The sequence below is a fragment of the Sebastes umbrosus genome, chromosome 13 (assembly GCF_015220745.1).
Source record: "Sebastes umbrosus isolate fSebUmb1 chromosome 13, fSebUmb1.pri, whole genome shotgun sequence".
Lineage (NCBI taxonomy): Eukaryota > Metazoa > Chordata > Actinopteri > Perciformes > Sebastidae > Sebastes > Sebastes umbrosus.
The window spans coordinates 26919306-26935026 of record NC_051281.1 but is presented as its reverse complement, the minus strand read 5'-3'; the positions used below and the strand labels follow the sequence as shown (position 1 = coordinate 26935026).

At 39.2% G+C, this 15721-nt stretch overlaps 2 protein-coding genes across 4 annotated transcripts; one reads left to right on the top strand and one right to left on the bottom strand.

Moving 5' to 3' along the window:
- Window positions 1–432: 432 nt before the first annotated feature.
- Window positions 433–8068, top strand: nmi (N-myc (and STAT) interactor). 2 transcript variants are annotated; one of them, XM_037789630.1, is made up of 10 exons: window positions 433–611; window positions 668–709; window positions 822–893; window positions 2347–2505; window positions 2612–2728; window positions 4054–4216; window positions 4513–4619; window positions 5236–5422; window positions 6139–6242; window positions 7260–8068. In XM_037789630.1, exons 2-10 carry the CDS (start codon window positions 671–673, stop codon window positions 7458–7460), a joined length of 1149 nt encoding a protein of 382 aa, XP_037645558.1. In that variant the 5' UTR covers window positions 433–611; window positions 668–670; the 3' UTR covers window positions 7461–8068. The 2 variants fall into 2 exon arrangements, with proteins under 2 accessions (XP_037645558.1, XP_037645559.1); XM_037789631.1 differs by having other exon boundaries at window positions 440–592.
- A 1087-nt stretch (window positions 8069–9155) lies between these two features.
- mmadhcb (metabolism of cobalamin associated Db) lies at window positions 9156–14494 on the bottom strand. Of its 2 annotated transcripts, none has more exons than XM_037790651.1 (8): window positions 14399–14494; window positions 13769–13815; window positions 12662–12806; window positions 12159–12382; window positions 11946–12054; window positions 11552–11682; window positions 10516–10602; window positions 9156–9595 (listed from the first exon to the last, which is right to left on the bottom strand). In XM_037790651.1, the coding sequence occupies exons 2-8, from the start codon at window positions 13775–13777 to the stop codon at window positions 9401–9403; spliced, it is 900 nt and encodes a 299-aa protein (XP_037646579.1). In that variant the 5' UTR covers window positions 13778–13815; window positions 14399–14494; the 3' UTR covers window positions 9156–9400. The 2 variants fall into 2 exon arrangements, with proteins under 2 accessions (XP_037646579.1, XP_037646578.1); XM_037790650.1 differs by lacking the exon at window positions 14399–14494 and adding an exon at window positions 14213–14398.
- Between the last annotated feature and the right edge of the window lie 1227 nt (window positions 14495–15721).

The window sequence follows — 15721 nt, the reverse complement described above, 5'->3', positions numbered from 1 at the left end:
TGTCCATTTGTGTTGTCACAAATATACAATATTTAGACCATTACACGGTTTTAAACATAAACATTCTAAATGTGTCCCAGTTTATTTCCTGTTGCAGTGTATGCGAATAACATCAGCTGACAGGAAGTAAACATGGACTCAAACTGTTGCCTAGCAACACAATTCCGTTGAAATGCACTAAAACGGAGCATTCCAGACAGAGGGTAAATACAGGTATATTCAGGCTGACAGTATGAGGAAAATAAAGTTTTTTTGAACATTAAAGCATGTAAACATGTTCTAGTAGAAACACATAATACAAGTATGAACCTGAAAATGAGCTCGATGTGGGACCTTTAAAGAAGGAGCTTCATTGAGCTGTGAGTGTGACTCCACCACGCAGTGGGCGGGCGGAGAGACCGGATTCTCTCTCCTCGCATCATCTCAGGTGGGAGGGACTAAAAGACTGCTGCGTACACATCAGTCTAACTTTCACTTTAGTTTCGCCTTCAGTCAGTAGAGAGTACAGCCGAACTGTGTGTTCTCTGCTAGTCTCTTTTCTCACTTTACGACAGAACAGGTCGGTCAGACAGGAGGACAGGAGAACAGGACGGTAGGAGGACACGAGGACAGCCTCTATTTGACTGCTTTTATTTTTCCTGACGTTACTTTCGTTTTCGTCCGTCAGGCCATGGCTGACATCTACAAGAACTGCCCGATAAATGATCCGGTAAGATAACTGAAGCATCTGAAGGGTGTGAAGGGAAGTAATTGTTAACAGGAGGCTGATTATTATTATTATTATTATTATTATTATTATTATTGTTGTTCCTTCTTGTCAGGAGGACGGAGGTCTGAAGGATGAAGGCAGTGATAACTTCCAGGAAGCCAAGAAGGAGCTGGAGACATGGAAGGTGAGAGTAAACCCCTGACAGATGGACAGTAGGCTAGTCTACATTATTACTAGCCTACATTAGAACTAGTCTACATTAGAACTAGTCTACATTAGAACTAGCCTACATTAGAATTAGTCTACATTAGAATTAGTCTACATTAGAACTAGCCTACATTAGAACTAGTCTACATTAGAACTAATCTACATTAGAATTAGTCTACATTAGAACTAGTCTACATTAGAACTAGCCTACATTAGAACTAGTCTACATTATAACTAGCCTACATTAGAACAAGTCTACATCAGAACTAACCTACATTAGAACTAGTCTACATTAGAACTAGCCTACATTCGAACTAGTCTACTAGTCTACATTAGAACTAGTCCACATTAGAACTAACCTACATTAGAACTAACCTACATTAGAACTAACCTACATTAGAACTAACCTACATTAGAACTAACCTACATTAGAACAAACCTACATTAGAACTAGTCTACATTAGAACTAGTCTACATTACAACTAGCCTACATTAGAACTAGCCTACATTAGAACTAGTCTACATTAGAACTAGTCTACTAGTCTACATTAGAACTAGACTACATTAGAACTACATTAGAACTAGTCTACATTATAACTACATTAGAACTAGTATACATTAGAACTAGCCTACATTATAACTAGTCTACATTACAACTAGCCTACATTAGAACTAGTCTACATTAGAACTAGTCTACATTAGAACTAGTCTACATTAGATCTAGCCTACATTAGAACTAGCCTACATTAGAACTAACCTACATTAGAACTAACCTACATTAGAACTAACCTACATTAGAACAAACCTACATTAGAACTAGTCTACATTAGAACTAGCCTACATTAGAACTAACCTACATTAGAACTAGTCTACATTAGAACTAGCCTACATTAGAACTAGCCTACATTAGAACTAGTCTACATTAGAACTAGCCTACATTAGAACTAGTCTACATTAGAACTAGCCTACATTAGAACTGGTTTATTTCAGCTCTGAAGTGAGTTCAGTCTGATAAACGTGAGTCGCTCAACGCAGAATTCTCCAACTATAATCTGGTAAGATGCACTGAGGTGAGGTGATGATGTGTAATATTGTACATTTCTGATCAGGACCGGGTTATATATTATTATTATATTAGGCCTAGTAGGCTAAAAATAGAGAGCAAAATAGTTTTATTTTGTCCATGTAGAGATTACTGTTTCAGATTACTGCCTCCACAATACAGTTGAGGTGAATGGAATTTAGTTTGTGGTGTTCATAGAATTAAAGAAGGCCATTTAAATTTTCAAGAAATAGTGTCCGTGTTAACGTGATAATCCACCATCATCATCTGGAGCTGGAAATACTTTCTCCTGTTAGCAACACCCTCTGTGTAAACTGATCAAAGGTCTGCCATAGTCTCTCTGAACTTTTCCGGCTGTGTCTTTTAGACTAAAGCAGAGAAAGCTGATGATGTGAAAGCCCGGCTGATCTTGGAAAAACTGGAAGAAGATGAAGCCAAGGCGAAGGCTCAGCAGGAGATGATGGCTTGTGTTAAAAAGCAGGAGGAGTGTCACAAGCAATTCTCCCAAAGCATGAATGCAGTGCAGGTACGGTTACTGTCATCTCTGTCACATCTATACAGGCTGCTGGGAAGAAATGAGAAGAGAATAACAAGGAAATCACTACATGTTTTCACTTGATTCTTTCAAATAGGATGAAATCCAGAAGCTTGGAAAAGGCAAACAGGATTTGATGGACGAACTGAAGCGCTGTCAAGCTGAACTGGAGGCAAAGAGGGCCGAGTGCACAAGAATGCAGCAGAAATTCAAGGTGGGAATGAAGAAAGTCCTCAGGACCGTCTTCCCTAACTACACCAACCTGTCACTGCATACATTTCACCGTATTGATTATTAACAATACAATATATCTTAACAATTAGTGGTGGGGAAAAAAATCGATTCACCTATGTCGTGCAATTTATTTTTTTACAATTTTGATATAGATGTTTTTTATGCCAGAATCGATATATTTGCTTCATTTGAGTCTATGTGGAGGTAGAAGGAAGTTACCGCTTTTATTGTTGTAGTCTGAGTAACGTGACGTCACATCCGTTCTGTATCCATCAACCAAAACAAACCGCAGCGAGACGAAACGAGAAAGTATAAAACGGCGGAGGGTCCGCGTGGATACGACCTGCACCCTCACATGTTAAATTCAAAGTGGTGAACACTACACATCCAGTAAAGTATGGAAACACTTTTGGTTTCACACATTGACAGGAAAAGCAGAGCTAGACATCACAGCTAAGGCTGCATGCTAATTCTGTCACGGACAGGAGGCGTTATCGCATTGCGGTATCGTGCGGTTGAGCTGGCCGTCGCTGCCATCTATGTGGTCAAATGGGCCAACGCTACAACTGTAGAGCACCCATATACTGACATTTATGTTAAATGCATTCAAACGGCCCCGATGGAGCTGACCATGGATGGATAAAGAGAATGGAGCTGACAGGAGAGCTAGAGACCACCTTGGAGAAATTAGAGGAAGTATAAACGTGTGACTATGTCCGATTTTCAAAATAAGGTGTTAACAAAGGGAACTGTATATACAAAATACATATATGGAAATAAGATTGATTGGATTATATTCACCAGAAGTATAAAACATTACATGTCCCTTATAAATTAAAAAGAAAAAAAAATAATTTGTGAGGGAATTGTCTTTATTCTTTGATTTTTGGGTTGCTGGAAAAAAATGTAATTAATGATTCCTGACAATAACTGATATATTTGACTTCAGGACATCTCTGACTACATACATGCTGAAAATCAAACATTCTTACTGGATTAATTTAGATATTTTCCAAAGTTAAGTCCCTAGAAGTGTATGATTCAACTTTTTCACATAGCCTAGTGTCAAAAAAAGTTAACAAAAATCGTAAATAAATCGTTGTGATTGAGAATTGTGATACTATCGAATCTGGAGATAGGTGTAATGTCCCAGCCCTATTATTATTATAAATAATAATAATAATTATAAATAATAATTATTAATAATAATAATACATTAGCATATCCAACAATGACACCATAACAATAATAGTATTTATAATGTCACAGGTATAATTATTGTTCTGTATTCCTCCCCCTGTCCAGATCTACGCCCAGATTCCAGACACAGAGGTGGAGTTCAAGTCTCAGAGTAAAGAGGACATGGATGACGACAGTCAGCCAATCAGAGGGAAGTTTGCCATCAGCCAGAGACCCACTGTGCTCCTGCAGGGAGGACAGGCCCTCATCACCTTCGAGGAAGAGAAAGGTACACATGACTTTATCCACTCAGTGTGGTAGACTGTAGCTGAGTTATTCATCTACTTTCACTTGTATTTTAATATTAATAAACCCCAAAATACATTATATAGGAAATACACTTTATGTTAGAAAGTGATACTGGTCTTTCTAAAATATGATTCCTGAATCACTTGTAACTGAAGTAATTGGATGTCAGTCAGTGTAGCTCTACAGCCAGCAGAGGGTGCTGCTGCTGGAACATGTATGACATGTATCAAAAGATAGAAATGATAACTGATATATATCTGTTGTTCTGTCCTCCAGTGGCCTATCAGATACTGAAGCTTGCCAAGTGCTCTGTATCCTGTGACAACATCAATTTGGATGTGAAACCAAGAAGAATAACCATGGATCCTACTGTTAAGTTTGAGGTACATTTTGACACACTAATGGTGGTTTTCCACTTTCAGACCACCACCGCACCACGCTGCACATCAACACATTAAAGCGACAGAATTCAACTAAAAAGAAACATAATTGATCATTGAAAAGGTGTTATTCAGTCAGAAATCACAGAGTCATGGGCAAATGACTTCATTGTAGAAGTTGACAACAATTGAAACCGTATAATAAGTCTGTAATATGAAAATCGTTAGTATTTTTCATGCCTCGTAATGGCTCACAGCAGATCCAGTCTAGTGTGTTCAGTCCATTTTGTTATCAATAATTCAGTAATCAAAATAATTGACAAATTTAAATTCAACCACTGATCTTTTTGTTGCACTGACATCTGAGTGTTTAATTTAGCAGATGAGCAGCTCGACTGCTAAATTAAAGCTACATTTGAAGAAATAATAGTTAAATAATAGGAAGTTAAATATATAAATTAAAAGTGTACCTCAACTAATTTCCTAGCATCAATACTGACTCACAGAACAATGGTGCTTTATGTGTTACCCTGTTATCCAGTTACATACTGTACATATGCTCTATAGTATTCATTGCACTGACCATTACTGTAATCGGTTCATGCCTTCACCCATGTAGGTCCACCTCAATGTTTCCAGAAAGGAGGTCAAGGTGTACAACATCCCCCCTTCCATGCCCGAGGAGAGAATAAAGGACCGGCTGGAGATGAGTTTCTCCAGACCCAGCAGAGGAGGAGGAGAGGTGGAGAGTGTGGAGTACGACAAGAACACTGGGACAGGACAGGTCACCTTCCTCCACCCTGGAGGTACAACTCTCTAATGTGTCCTGTAGTTCTCAGTGAATTAGTGTAGTTAGCACCTGTTTTATTAAGACAGAAGCTCATTAGACAGACGGCTGCTGGACTGCAACTCCAGACACATTGTGCAAGAGAGAGAAGAGCTCAGAAGGCTTGCTGTAGGAATGCAGCCAAACCAACTCTGTAAATGAAGGAAGGAGTGCAGCAGCAGCCTATAGCCATTTCACACTTCACTGATCAGCAAGTTCATTCAATTTGCAACCAGTGCAACCCACCTGCTGTTCATGGATGGTTCAGATTCCTGTAAGAGTACAGTAGAGGTACAGTCATGTGTCTTTTCCCACCACAGTCTTCCTTGTGGTCAGAGTAAATCCCATCAGCACCATGTTGACGTCTGAGGCAGAATTCATAACCAACCTCTGTTAACATGTCTCCACCTGTTAGTTATCCTCCCTTATTATGCATATATGGAAACATTCACTACAATGATACGCAAACTGCAACTCCAGCCTGTTTTAATACAGAAAATAATTAACTGGGGACGTTTCATGGTGATATCTATTAGTTCATGTGTTTTTACCCTATTAACCTGCAGTGTCTCCCTCTAAATGAAACCCAGCCTTAGCATCAGTGTGTTAATGATGTACTAATTCTAAAGTGTGTGTGTGTGTGTGTGTGTGTGTGTGTGTGTGTGTGTGTGTGTGTGTGTGTGTGTGTGTGTGTAGTTGCTGAGAGCCTGGCTCTGAGAGGCAGTTGCCGTGTGAATCTGGACTCTGAAGTGATCGTGCCGGTTGGATCCATTTACAAATACCAGCTGCACCAGTTTCAGGTGAGATAAAGTACTGGTACTGGTACTGGTACTGGTTGTATGCGCTCTCTACCCACCCAGAATACAGTATTATGGTCTGCATTCCTCCCCTGGCTAGTTGACGGCATTTCTGAGTATCCAGCTGAACTTGTTCTCATCTTTTCAGTCCACTGATTGATATTTTGGTCTGAGGTAATACTGTACAGCTTGAGTTACTAGTGACTTTTACATTAAGATTTTATATCACAAATATATGACATAGTGAGTCAAATATTTGACTTTTTATAATGTATACTATAGAGATGAAACAGAATGAAAATTTCATATCACGATTATAGTGACCAAAATTATCACGGTTATCAGTGTTATCGCGGTATTGTTAAAATGTTCAAAAAGTGCTGATATACACAGTTTTATTATTGTTATTATTATTATTATTATTGTTATTATTACTATTATTATTATTATTATTATTATTATTATTCTCACACACACACACACACACACACACACACACACACACACACACACACACACACACACAGTTTATCTTCTGTGTTGCATTTGAGTTATTGCAATGAGCCTAACAATTGAAATAATTACAGAGAAGTTTTGTATTGGAGTAGCAGGAGGAGACACGGGAACTTCGCTTAGGTCTGAGGAGTTGAAGCATTTATTCACTGCACTCGCTCTCTCAACCACACACTCGCTAATGTTACGAGCCGCCGGGCTTTTAATGATAAATCAAATTTTAAACGGTAATACTAACCGTTACTGTGGTTTATGGTGAAACCGGTAACCGTTACATCCCTAGTTTACTTACAATGAGTGATTATATTCTAATTCTATTATTCCATGTTAACTTGTAGGTCATTAAATGTTATAAAATACACTCTCATCTGTAATATTGATCAATGTGAGCCTAAAAAACTGAGTCCTTTTAGTATCAACAGCTGTGGTGAGCTTTGAGTTCATATCGGTGGTAACATCAGGATCCATCTGCTCATGTGACAAACTGATGTTGGTGTTTCATTTCAGACCTTCTGCGGCTCTCCGAAGCGTACCATCCTCCTGGATGACATCGAGGACAAGGAGGACGAGGAGGACCTGCAGGACCACCTGGAGATCCACTTCCAGAAGCCCAGCAACTACGGCGGTGAGATAGAGAGCATCAAGTACATCTCCGGTGGGAAGACTCTGCAGGCCTTCTTCTGTGACGACTCCCTTCAAACCTCCTAAAAGCTGCAACGTGAGCTCTGATCGCCGAGTCTGCCTCCTATGATTGTTTGAATTTTTATAATCATATCTGTAATATGATAGTATGTTAATATATTATGGGAATTTCACTTATTTGCTGTCTTGCTGAGAATTACATGAGAAGATTTAGTGATCATCTCATCTCTGTGGCCATCAGCAAGGCACTCAACAATGATCCGTACGAGAGTCCCGACATATACTATAGTGAACTGTATATGTGTATGTCAACACCTGGAGAGGATTCTCTGCCTCGTTGTATGTAGATGCCTGGTCCTATGTTAACGCAGTGTTACACAGTCCCTTAGAAACTTGTTGATTATCCTCCATTCAGTGCTCGGAAGTGCACAAACACACCGAAAGATAAATCAGTTGCCTCAGCGATTGTCTGTATTATGAGCTGTTGTGTTTTGTCATCTGAGAAGCCTTAAAATTCAGCCTTAAAACTCTGTCTCTGACACTGGACTTCCTGTATCCTGTTTTAATGTCTCACCTCTACAATTCTCTACATGGTTTAAGCTTGTGCTGAGCTGTCAGCCTATATTTCTCTTCTAGTACATTGGGCTCATTAAAAGATCGGAATGTCGAATCAATTCCAGTAATTGTGTTTTTTTACCGACTGACTGTGGATCTGTGGATGCACCCATACAACGGTCCAGTAAACATGACTAAAATATAGTTTGAGTGATCATTTACACAGTAACCTAGTGTAGAGGGAACTGTTATTACATCATATAAAACCATCATGCCATCTGTCCTTTAAAGCTGTTCCTCCAATAAACAACAAGTTACTGTCAGTGGTGGAGTAAGTGCATTTACTCAAGTACTTACTTAAGTACATTTGAGGAACTTGTACTTCACTTAAGTATTTCCACTTTCTGCTACTTTCTACTTCTACTCGACTACATCTCAGAGGGAAATATTGTATTTTTTATTCTACTGCAAATAATCTACAAAAACATTATAATGTACATAGATTAAACTATCAGCAGTATATAAACCTTTACCAGCTGCAACATTAAAGTGAGTAAAACATAATGCATCGATAATTATAATACAATAATATAGATTATTCTGCATAATGAGTACTTTTACTTCACTGCATTTATTTGTAGCGTGAAGATCGAAAGAAGAAAATAATGAAGATATTCCTTAATTCTTGAAACCCCCTTTCTCAGAAACTGCATGGGACTTCCTTTTGTTACGCTATTGTACCCCCACAGTTTTGGTGGCATATTGTAAATGTCAAATACGTTTTACCATAATTACTTCTGCATAAGATCTGCACAATAATAGTGTTGAGGAAACCATTTCCCCCAAATTTCCGTTTTGTTTTCCAGCACTGTACCCAGTGTTAACAAAACGTATTTAGAGTATAATTTATTTCTCCTTTCCTCTAAAATGCTAAATTTTTCCTCCCTTGTTCTCTAGTCTTGTTTTCATACATTTAATGCCAGTAGGAACCAGCAACTGTTTCTGTTTCTAGAGTGTAGATGCAATGCATTTTCAGTCTTCCGCTGCATCTATTAGTACTAAATTGTTGGGCAGTCGTAGAGAAAGAAGAGTCTATATCTTCCATGAAATTATCTCATGATGATTCAGACAACACAATCAGATACGCAGTGAGAAAGAGGGAGAGTGTTGCTGAGAGGGATTTGTATGTAAAAGGTCCAGAAACACTTTCAGTTTAGTCAAGAACCACTTTAATGTGATGACAGCAGCTTTGGGATTGTAGTCTATAAATACAAATCAAAATCAACTCATATTTATACAAACATATTGCAAAGGTAAAAACACAAAGAAGTCAGTTTACGATGTTCTTAAAGAATTTCGTTAAAATTATGAAGCTGCGGTCAAAAACACCATCACCAGTCCATATATGGTTTTACAGTTTTAATGGCAACCCAGTGTCCATGAGCTTCTGTTCAGCTGCCCTGCAGCTTCTTCATAATAAGGCTGCTGGGTGGTGCGCTGGTGAATATTGACCCCACAAAAGCATGTGTCCCCCACAGAGAGTGTCGGATCACTCTGCAGCAGCCCAGGTCCTCGATCTGGAAACCCAGGTGACGGTACCGGTCATCTGTCTCAAACAGTGTGTTGTTGGTGTACGAGCCAAAGAACTGAGGAGGAACATACACATTTATCACATAGATGTCTGATCCATCACATCCATCTCCAGAAAAACAGATCAAATAAAGTTATGCAATTCTCTTCAATACATTTCCAACGCATCAGCAGCTTTGAATGTTGACTAGGGATGCTAATTTACATTTGTTTTCATGACCGATAGCTGAGCTTCGTTAACCGATCATTAACCGTTAATCGACAAGATTAGTGCATGGCAAGCAGCGCTGCTGTGGTTGAAGTACGCAACAAGCCACCCATAGAGAGAGAGAGAGAGAGAGAGAGAGATTGATGATGATGATGACGTAACGTTATAATTGAACGTAGCAGTGCAGTTTATTTGACAGTGGATGAGGAAGATCGCCGGATGATCTGGGTTCTTTATCACTCGGCAGTCGAGTCATTTTGGCTTCATGCTCCACTGAGACACTCTCATAGGAATGAACGGGAGCCCTCCTCCAACATCCAGGGGTTAGCCCCAAAGTGAGCAACAACTCCAGCTCAGGCTCCCTTAAGGTGGGCTGACCTTTAAGGTGGACCAGCTATTCTCATTTAAGTGACCTTTGGAGGAAAAATGATTTTCACAAAACCAATGTATTGGGGTCCTGGGGCACCACAGTCAAAAGTACCAAATTGCAGCCTGTGCAGTTAAATATTTAAATAGAATAGATGTATAAAATGTTTGCCACACACTAGTGTCCCACACTATCGGGGGTAGGGACACTGTCGGTCATTGTGAAGGAGACAGATACAGATGCAGCAGGCACACACTTACTCATGTGCTCGGGTCTATTTTTGCTATTTACACAATATGTAAATTAACTTATTAATTGTGAGATTATAACCATCCACTATATGGAAGCCCATTCCTAAATAAGTGTTACTCTTACAACACTGAGTGACAGTGGTATCTTACCGCCAGGCCTGAAGATGGGTCGATAAAGTCCGCCCAGAATCCTTCTCGCTGCAGAGCCAAGCAGATCTCCTTCGCTCCATCAACAAACTGCAAAGTAGAGGAACGACTTAGTCTCACTTAGTGGCTTCAATGATGATGGTTTACTGTCTTCAGCTACCCATGTGTGATACATGTGCATAATAAGCTGAGTGAACAAATCATTTATCAAAAGTATTTTTCTCCCCAAAACTCCAAAGACACCTAATTTGATTTTGTCAACTTCATTTGATGCACTTCTGATGCGATAAGGAAAAGCAATTTATACATGACTTTATATTCAGCCTCAGTCACATTTGGTGCAAAATACACCAAAGACACAAAGTGTCCATAAATGAACCTGACTGTGCCGATGAGGGACCTGGATATTGGCTGTCAGACTTATTCAACCTTAACTACACACCATTACTCAAAAAGGTTGAAGTTGATAACCTCCCCCTATCACTACTACTACTACTGTTACTACTACTACTACTACTACTTCTCAATGTTACCCATCAAACCAACAGATTGATTCTTTAATTACCCGCTTTTATTAAAAAACAAAGAAACAAAAATCAAATGCTCCACACTGCAACCAAGCAAATCTCAAGGCTGATAAGAAGCACAGAAATGTCCTTTATTAACTTATACCTGGCAAACCAACTACAGTACTTCATCAGACTGACCACAACATTCTTTCTATTGTCTTCTACTTCATTCAGAAATTGGTACCCAATCCTTAAATTAAATTGTCTTCATTTGATTAAATGCATTTCACTCATGACTTTTTTGTAATTCCTGGTCATATTATTTCATAATCATGTGTCCTTCTGCACATACAGTAATATCATGTACTGTAGAGTACAGATAATATATATACTCATACATCATGCTGTTGTTGGTTCAAGAGAAGCTTTCTACGGTGAATAACAAATCAAAGGGGGAAAGAACTTAACATTTTTATGTTTTAGGAGAGTTTCTCTCCCGCAGTTCCAACAAACTCCACACAGCAGCTCACCTTGTCAAGCATCTGCTCTCTCTCCTGTTCCACCTCAGCACACCATGAAGTCATATCGTTCTGGGTCTTTTGGGTCACTGTGACCACCATCATACCAGAGGATGGAGCCTCAGGAAACATGGACTGGAAATCTGTTCATCACATTATCAGGAAACATACACGTCAGACAGAAACATTGCTTCTCATCAGCAGTAAGAGCAACACTTAGTCACACAGAAAGACAATTACAAACATTTAAATTACAAAGTCACTGTACCAGCAAAGACACATTCACAAAACTTAACTTAACTAAGGACCACATGGAAAACCTGTTTCTTAACAACCAGTTCAAATAAAGATAATTAACATGGATTTTATTGAGCAGTGTGTGAGGAGTGTAGTATCAGAGCTGTACCTTTCTTTAGTAGTTCAGGGCAGGACTGTATGGCACACTCCAGACTGGAATTCTCAAAGTACTCTTCAGCTCCATTGACCTTCTGAGACAAGGCTGGGTCATCTTTCTCCTGACACACACATACACACAAATCAGCTGTCAGAAAAGCAAGTATGTATGAGGAATAGAGCCAGCTATTGGAAGAAGAACTAGTGTTGACTTTATTACACTTACAAAGCACTCTCCGATGAACTGGGCCAGAATGAACTCATGTCTCTCACTGCTGGACGGGGAAGACAGCACATCAGGGACCATCTTGTGTGCCAGGCTCCTCTTCTGCTCTGCTACTCCCTCCAGGTGGCAGTCAAAACCCACATTACCGGGCAGCTGGAAGCGCTGGTCCTGGGGTCCAAAAGGCCCCATGCTCTCATCGGGCCACACTGTCCGTAGTCCATAACCTGGGAGGCACGTTGGGGAAAAATACATGATGCATGAAAACGCAGGTTTCACAGATAATATAAATAAACAAAATGATTTTCTTTCAGGCTTGATCTACACCAGAATAAATGGATCAGAGGAAGAGCTTTTGATGCACGTTTGAAACCTTTGTGTTCCCGCTCAAAATAACTGGCTTTATATAGCATAACAAGACACACATTATGATATATTGTATATAACAGGCTTCTCATTTTACATTTTATACTCAGCTCCAGCTAATTAATGTTACAATGTCATACCCATGTCAGAGGGAGGGATGGCTACGTGGGGCTCATCAGAGCCCGAGGATCCAGCTGCGGAGAAGGCTCTGGCTCCAGCCACACGATGCACCAACACATGAAGCCCTGGGAGGTAAGTGACCAGCCTGGCTCTGCTGCACAGCAACTAAACACAAACACATGGAGTTCATTCAACTTATGATCACTGACAACATTTACGTGTACAAAATACTCTTTACATATATATATACACATATAGCAGAATTAGAGGACTTATGTCTCAGCAGGATTTGGAAAAACTAGTCCATACATTTATCTTCAGCCGACTTCACTACTGTAACGGCGTCTTTACTGGTCTTCCTAAAAAATCAATCAGACAGCTGCAGCTGATTCAGAACGCTGCTGCTAGAGTCCTCACTAAGACCAAGAAAGTGGATCATATCAGTCCAGTTCTGAGGTCTCTACACTGGCTCCCTGTCTCTCAGAGAATTGATTTCAAAATACTGCTGCTGGTTTACAAAGCACTAAATGGTTTAGGGCTAAAATACATTTCTGATCTTCTGCTATATAGGAACCATCCAGACCTCTCAGGTCATCTGGATCAGGTCTGCTTAGTGTCCCCAGAGTCAGAACTAAACATGCAGAAACAGCGTTCAGTTTTTATGCACCAAAAACTGCAAGACCGCTCCAACTCTGACTTCTTTTAAATCAAAGCTTAAAACGTTTCTGTTTGCTGCTGCCTTTTATTAAACCAGATAATGATCTTATACTGCACTAGAGCTTTTACTCTTGTGTGTTATACTCTATTTTAGCTTCTATCCTAGCTTTTATTTTTTAGCTTGTTTTTATTTTCTAATCTTTAATGTTTTTATGACTGTTTTAGTTATGTCTTAATGTTCTTTTGCACTTTGTCGCAATGTTCTTGAATGTTTATGTAAAAGCACTTTGAATTGCCCTGTTGCTGAAATGTGCTATACAAATAAAGCTGCCTTGCCTTGCCTAATTCACTAATGTGTGTCGAAATGTTCTTACTTTGCGCACAAAATAAGTGGACACGCAAAATGTATGATTAATGAACTAATTCTTCTTCTCAAACACACACACAGTTTTGTCTCTGAAGCCACTTACACTGGCCATCCTGGTCAGCCTGTGTCCTTCAATGTCCACTTCTGTTTCTGTGAGAGTGGGAGGTGAGACATGTAACGTGAGTATGATGACATAACTCCAGATCTAGGATAGGGAACATTAACGTTAGACGGTGCCACTAAATCAGCTCTGTGATCCAGAGTTGTATCAGTCTGTACAGAGAGTATCAGTCTGTCACAGTATCAGGATAGTAGTTACCAGATATAGTGCAGTAATGTAGATAGATAGGGACACCTTACAATACCTGGTCAGTCTTTGTCCTACAGGTTGTCCTCTAGCATCACTGAATCTGTCGGGTCACATATATATACATATATAGTATTTATGTGTATGTATGTATGTGTATACTTGTAAAGTGTAACAGGTACCGTGGAGTTCCCGCTATCTGTTATTCAGGCTGATAAAGTAGCAACAACATGAACTCACCTGTCGTCACAAAGTTCAGAGTTAATTACCGGCCATTTAAACACAACACCGGAACACGGTAGACTTCTCTCTGATAGTGTTATGTGGTATTTTACAGATGTTAATAAAGACTGAACTCATTCAGAGCTAGAATCAGCACAGACGTAGCAGCTGGCTAACTGCCTCCATGCTAGCTGCTAGCTTCACCTTGAGTAGACTGCTACCATGGATGTGTTGCGTGCTTTCTCTTCTTCTTCTTCGGTGGTGTTTTTAGCGGTTGGCAAACAACTTTATGGCGCATTACCGCCATCAGCTGATCTGGATGGTGGATCAGGATTCTAACTACTCACTAGCTCAGGGGTCAACAACCTTTACTATCAAAAGAGACATTTTAGGCAAATATAATAAAAAAAAATCTGTCTGGAGCCGCAAAACATTTGAGCATTGTGATGAAGGTAACACAGTTTATAGACTAAGTATATAGTATATAAGTCTAATGCAGTGGGGGCCAAAGTGCAAATGTACAACTGAGTAGTAGAGCCACATAAAAAAAATCTGAGATTTACAAAATAAAGTCATAACTTTATGAAAAAAAAGTCGTAATATTATGTGAATAAAGTCATAACTTCACGAGAAAAAAATCATAACATTACGAGAATAAAGTCAGAAGTTGACGAGAAAAAATAAATTAACATAAAATTACTAGTTTATATTATGACATTATTCTCATAACATTATGACTTTATTCTCGAAGTCTCAGATTTATTTTTTTCCTCAACGTGGCCCTAATACTCCGTCTTACCGTCGTACCATATACCTACAACAATGATAAATAAAAATGAAAATAAACAAAAAACAGTTATTCATTTCCATTTTTAAAAATCCACAGGGAGCCACTGGAGAGAGGCTAAAGAGCCGCATGTGGCTCCGGAGACGCAGGTTGCTGACCCCTGCACTAGTTCTACTACTAAAGAAAATGGAAATAAATAATAAATAATATAAAAGTATATGAGTCATATTGTCTCTATCAAATTTGTTCTCCTGAGATACTGGATCAAAAAATAAATAACTCTTATTCCCAAACCTTCTTTGTTAAGAGATCACTTAGATCATAGCCCAGCTCCCTTTCTTCCAGATTCACCACCAGTTCCCTTCTCTCAGCATCATATTTCGGACATTAGAGCAAAATGTGTTCTAATGTTTATTCCTGATGACAAAATTCACACCTTCCCGTACTATGTTTTTACTATTTTAAATAACGTAGCCTACTGTTTAATCCAGTATGCCCAAAACATAACCTAGATATTAGTGTCTCTCATTGAATACTATATAACCTCCTTCCGGTTCTCTCTTCTTCCCACTGCCTTTACCACCTTTCTTTCAGTTTATGCTTAATTGTGGTCTTCACATCCATTTTACTTAAGGGTACTGTGATGTCAATCTGATTTATTTTGGTTAGACCATAGCTTTACCCAGATCAGTCGTGTACTATCTGAGGTGCCTAGGCCCCCTTACTTCTCCGCTGCGGCA

What these genes read in the sequence shown, in the direction of transcription:
- nmi (XM_037789630.1), top strand. Translation starts at nt 671, where the DNA reads ATGGCTGACATCTACAAGAACTGCCCGATAAATGATCCG. An exon ending in ACTGCCCGATAAATGATCCG is followed by an intron (nt 710 to 821) that starts GTAAGATAACTG and finishes CCTTCTTGTCAG; the next exon opens with GAGGACGGAGGTCTGAAGGA. An exon ending in CACCTTCGAGGAAGAGAAAG is followed by an intron (nt 4,217 to 4,512) that starts GTACACATGACT and finishes TCTGTCCTCCAG; the next exon opens with TGGCCTATCAGATACTGAAG.
- mmadhcb (XM_037790651.1), bottom strand. An exon ending in CATCCCTCCCTCTGACATGG is followed by an intron (nt 12,383 to 12,661) that starts GTATGACATTGT and finishes CGTGCCTCCCAG; the next exon opens with GTTATGGACTACGGACAGTG. An exon ending in GAGAGCAGATGCTTGACAAG is followed by an intron (nt 10,603 to 11,551) that starts GTGAGCTGCTGT and finishes TCTACTTTGCAG; the next exon opens with TTTGTTGATGGAGCGAAGGA.